At 40.6% G+C, this 5,801-nt stretch overlaps 1 protein-coding gene across 1 annotated transcript; it reads right to left on the reverse strand.

Annotated features, from left to right (window-relative positions):
• Positions 1-352: 352 nt before the first annotated feature.
• On the reverse strand, positions 353-5,344 carry Tsp_12554 (Pao retrotransposon peptidase superfamily; the record flags this gene model as incomplete). Its single annotated transcript, XM_003366642.1, has 2 exons — positions 1,004-5,344; positions 353-883 (listed from the first exon to the last, which is right to left on the reverse strand). Coding segments are annotated over exons 1-2 (4,872 nt in total), but the record flags the coding sequence as incomplete, so codon positions are not given.
• Positions 5,345-5,801: the final 457 nt, after the last annotated feature.

Here is a 5,801-nt window from a genome sequence, read left to right on the forward strand (position 1 = left end):
TCGATTGTCAATTCTTTTTAGCAGAGAACAAATAGTTGGCCAACTGCCAAGTATTTTCAGTGTATGACGTCATGTTTGCCGAGAGTCAATTGCTACATATTCACGTAAACAAGTTATTTATAGTATCTAAATATAAATAGATTCTAGTTTCTAACATCCTCCCGGCCCCGATGGACAAAGTCCATCACTATACGTTGGCTGGCTCTATTAAATGCAGCTTTGATATTGGGCGATTGACAGTACCACCAGCTAGCTGCACTTTCACAGTCCGAACTATCCCGTCCTGACCGGGATATAACTGTACGATTTTTCCCAGTTTCCAATTTCTTCTGGGGACATTATTCTCACTCACCAATACGATATCTCCAATGTTTGGAGCATTACCACTGTTGTACCATTTTTGTCTTACATTCAAATTGGTCACATACTCCGTCTTCCAGCGTTTCCACCATTGTGCAATTAAACGCTGTCGTAAATTCCAGTTTTTCATGAGATGTGACGTGGACTGTGCTTTCGGTACCCATTCATCTTCATCTTTAGTTACTTCTGGAATATCAGTATAATGGGTACCCGTCAAAAAATGGTACGGCGTGAGAACTTCCGGATTATTCGGATTATCCGGGTTATATGTCAGTGGTCGTGAATTCATTCTCGCCTCAACTTCAGAAATGATTGTCCTGAATTCTTCGTCTTCCAACATGGAATTTTGAAGAACCTTCTTCAGTGAAGTTTTCATAGATCGAATTAATCTTTCCCAGTATCCACCCATCCACGGAGCTCTTTCCGTGATGAAATTCCATTGAATACGATGGGAAGTAAGTTCACGAGCGACATTATCAATCATTTCCGTACTGACCAACTGACTCAGGTCTTTGTCCAACTGCTTAAATGATTTAAAATTGTCGGACTGTAATATATGAGGCCTACCTCTGCGTGCTATAAAGCGTCTTAAAGCTTGCAGAAGCCGTGGTGCGGTCATCTCAGATACGACTTCTAGATGTACCGCACGTGTCGACATACAAGTGAACAAACAAATATAATTTTTGTTCACTTTCTTTCCTTGTCTTGTAAAAAATGGTCCGGCTATATCTAAACCAGTATTCTCAAAGGGTCGTGTTACTCTAGTACGATCCGAAGGCAGTGGAGCCATCTTTGCAACAAACGGCCTTGACTCTATCCGTTTGCAACTTGAACAAGCATGTATAACTTTTTTCACTTCTCGCCTTCCTTTCAAAATCCAATATCGTTGTCTCAGCGTTGCCAGGGTAAATTCACATCCACCATGTAATTGCCGCAGATGGCATCTTCTGATTATTGCAGTGGTAGTAGGATGTTTGTCTGGCAAAAGTATTGGATGTTTCGTATATTCTGGCAAATCAGAATTTTGAAGGCGTCCTCCAATTCTTAATAGTCCATCTTCATCTAGGAATGGATCAAATTGCTGTAATCTACTATTCGCAGCAATTTGCCTTCCGTTAGATAACTGATAGATCTCCGTTGAAAAGCTTTCATGCTGTGCTTTACGAATCCAATAATTTTCAGCATCTTGCACTTCTAACGGTGTAACGCATCCTACCAGACGATCTGGCTTAGGCATACGACAATTTTTTCCAAACCGTTTACAAAATGCTGTTATTCGTAACAAACGGTCAAAATGTTCATACCGTTCTGGATTCAACTTGATATTCTCCACTAACTCTACTAGCACTTGTATTGATCGTCTCTCTTCTGTAACACAAGACTCTGCTTCATATTCTTCTGGTTTAGCCGAATCTATATCTTTTGGCCAGCTATTTTCATCAGTTAGCCAAGTAGGACCATTCCACCATAATGAATCTGACCGTAGTCGTTTTATCGTTGAACCACGGCTCAGAATATCCGCTGGATTTGAGTTAGTCGGACAGTGTCTCCATTGAGACGGTTCCACTAACTGTTGAATATTCTCGACTCGGTTTTGGATAAAAGGTTTCCATCTTTTTGATATGCTTTTTATCCAATATAAAGTAATCTTGCTGTCCGTCCAGCAAGTCAATCTGTCGATCCTAATTTTTAATGCTTCTTTTACGAAGGTCATCAATTTGGCTGCCATCTGTGCTGCCATTAATTCCAAACGAGGGAGAGTCATCTTCTTCAAAGGTGCAACCCTCGATTTGGCCATTACAATATTCGATATTGAGCTGTAGTCTTCTTTCTTCACCACTATATAGACTACTGCTCCATAGGCAGTCTCCAATGCGTCTCCGAACGCGTGCAGCTCAATCTTTTTTATTGTGGAACCATGAAATGGGATGAGACACCTTGGAATTCTGATATCTGATATATCACTCAATTCCATCTTCCAGATCTGCCATTCCTTTTGCAGATCTGATGGTAACTCATCATCCCAATTTAAGCCTTTTTTCCACAACTTCTGAAATAGTACCTTCGCCTTGATTAGGTATGGAGAGAGGTGACCAAGGGGATCATACACCTTCGCAGTAACACTTATCAATTGACGCTTCGTGTCACGCGACCAAGGATCGACATCAGAAAGAACACTATAAGCTAATTCATCGTTTGCCGAGTCCCAAACGATGCCTAATATCTTTGACGTATTAGTGTTTTTTCCCATTATATCTTCTGACGGTACATCCGCCAACACCGTGCTCAAATTACTGACCCATTTGGTCAGATGAAATCCGCCTTTTTTCATCAATGACACCAACTGTCTCACAGTTTCTCTGGCCACATCATCTTCATCTACTGAGAATACGATATCATCCACATACATATTCTCCAAAACTTGATTCGCCCCTTGTGGGAATCCTTGTAGATGATTCAATGCGTGATGTCTCGTCACGCTCATTGCCAGGAATGGCGAGCAAGTAAGCCCGAAGCATACTCGCTTAAAGCGGAATATTCGCGGTGTTTCTTGAGATCCCAACTCTCTCCATAAAAATCGAGTAACATCTCGATCCTTTTCATGTAGCCCAATCTGCAAGAACATCTTTGATATGTCTGCTTGCAGTCCTACACGAAATCTGCGGAAACGTAATAATATTTGGACCAGATCTTTTTGAAGTGGAGGTCCTGGATCTAACTGTCTATTGAGGGAGTCATTACGAAATTGCGCGGATCCATCAAACACTATCCGGCATTTCGTACTGGATTTGTCTTCTCTTAGGACGGTATGATGTGGTAGATACCACGTTCTTCCAGGTCGTCCTTGTACGTCATTTACTTCTTCGACAAATCCGTTCTCTTGGTATTCTTTCATCCCATTCTTATATAACTGAGCCTTGGTAGGGTTTCTACACAAGCTCCGTTCCGTTTGAATTAATCGATCCAAAGCCTGTTTATAATTGTTCGGCAATTCCGATTCTTTATTTGACCAGGGAAGCTGTACTTCGTATCTTTCCCCGTCAAATCGTACTGTTTTCTCAAACAGTTGTAAGGCTTTTGAATCAATTTCTTTTTCTTCATCTTTTATCCCGATGGCTTCCAAATCCCAAAAATTTTTCAAAATATCATCAAGATGATCTTCTGTTTTTGCAAACAACATCTTGATGCTCTTCATGGGAACTTTTCCTGGAGTCGGACCACAAATGATCCATCCCAACGTGGAATGTATTGCCATCGGTTCTCCCTCTTGACCTTTGATTATAGCTTGATTAATAAAGTCGTAATAGTAGTCCAGGCCAATAAGTACGTCAAAGGTGGAAGATAAATCATTAAAATCTTCTGCCAGTTGCAGAGACGTGAAGTGGCTATATTGTTTGATATCTAAACGAACGTTCGGACGGTCAGTGATTTTCTTTAAACACAATGCTTCCACCATTTGTTTCTTGTGAGGCTTGTCTCTCACCGATGTCAACCAAAATTTTACCCGGCGTACACGTAAACATTCACTATTAATGTTTCCGAAAGATTCTATGTTCACTGTTTCGAAAGGTCCTTTTAAGCTTAATGCTTCTGCAACGCTCTTCTTCACAAAGGAACGTTGTGAACCGCTATCGAATAAACAGTTGACAATCATAGAATTTCCGTCTTCATTATATAGTCTGGCCCGGGCTGATTGAAGCAATGTGCCTCCATTACCAACCATAGCATGAGTGACATGAACTCTATTGTTCTCTATGGTATCAGTTTGGTTTTCTATGACCGAACGTTTCTCTTGGTTCAGATGAATCAACGGGTGGTGACGTTTAGAACACTCTTTCACTCGACACCTTAGCTTTGCTTTACAAGTTGTTACTAAATGGCCCTTCTTAAGGCACAAGAAGCATAATCCCAGCTTCTTCACGCTCGTAATTCTTTCTTTAGGACTCATGCTAATGAACTTGGGACAATTTTCTATGGCATGATCCTCCTCACAAATAAAGCAAGCTTTCCTTACCGTAGCTTGTAATGCGGCTGTAGTATACTGTCCTCGAGGAACAGTCTTCCTGTTTGATGGAAATGGAGATACAACTTTTCTTTCTCTTCCTGGAAACGTTGATACTTCTCGACTTTTTAATTCTGTCTTCAGAAATGACAGCAATTCATACGTATCTTTCTGTCGGTTTGGATTTTGACGTTTCCATTCCACAGAAATTTCTCTCGGCAGTCGAGATAGTATTAATGGCATCAACATGGCTTGATACACAACAGGTGGAGTGTTTAACGTTTCCAGACCACGTATATTAATCTCCATATCGTTCACGAATTTTTCCAGCCGTTTCGAATCCCACTGATTCGTTATTACCGGTAAGTTCTGTAGGCTCTTAAAGTGTTCTTCAATAAGGAGTTGAGGGTCACCAAATTTCTCATTTAGGATAGTCAATGCAGTTTCATAATTAACCGCATTCAGAGTCAATCCCCGAATAGCAGTTTCTGCATTCCCAGATAACAACGATCGTAAATAATTGAATTTCTCAATCGGTGACAAATTTGAATTGGAATTGATCGTTGTCTCAAATTCATCGTGAAACCGTTGCCAATCATGGTACTCACCATTGAATTTCTTTATTTCCATTTTTGGAAGTCGCACATTTGAACTTCCAGTTTGAAGGATTGGCTTAGATTCTATAGTCTTGCCTTCTCGAACCACAAGTTCACGTTCCATGTTTTCCACCTTGACTTTGAACTCTGTCATGTCGGCACATACAGTTTCTCTTTCTTCAGTATAAACATCAACTGCTTTCTGGTCCGTAGTACTATCGAGCAGCTTTGTGATAATTTCCTCATATCTGGACCATGTGTCCAGAAGCTTTGCGTAACAAATCTGCCTCGTCTCAGCATTACCATCTAAAGCTGCTTCCATGTTATCCATGGCAATCTTTAACCAACGTACTTGAGCAGCTTTTCGTTGAACCAAGTTGTCCATAGTTGACAATCTTTTAACTGCTTCAAACTACGATATAGCGCTGCAGACTAGCTATAACCAATTGAGAAGTATCTGGTTCTCCAAATCCAGACTCCTTCTCCCGGCTCGTGGCACCAAAAAATGTAGCAAATTTTAGCTACACTTTGTATAACTAACAATCAGGTTCCAATACTGACTGTAGTTATTCGCGGCTTATTCGTCCTCGTGATGAATAAGCTTTCTCTGGTTCTTTGTTGATGGTGATAACTACTGCGTCCAAGCTAAATATCGTTCCACACAAATTTATTGCTTTCAGCAATAAACCAAAATCAGATAGAAAACAGTTTTATTCAACGATCTCAACAATACTACTCAAGCACATAGTTATCTTCACAGTGTATACGACTAACACTGCTACTATCACAAGTACTTAAACGTACCTCTCAACACGTGTATGCCTCGTACTGATTCCTCTGCT

The sequence above is a fragment of the Trichinella spiralis genome, assembly GCF_000181795.1.
Source record: "Trichinella spiralis strain ISS 195 chromosome Unknown Scfld5669, whole genome shotgun sequence".
Classification (NCBI taxonomy): Eukaryota; Metazoa; Nematoda; class Enoplea; order Trichinellida; family Trichinellidae; genus Trichinella; species Trichinella spiralis.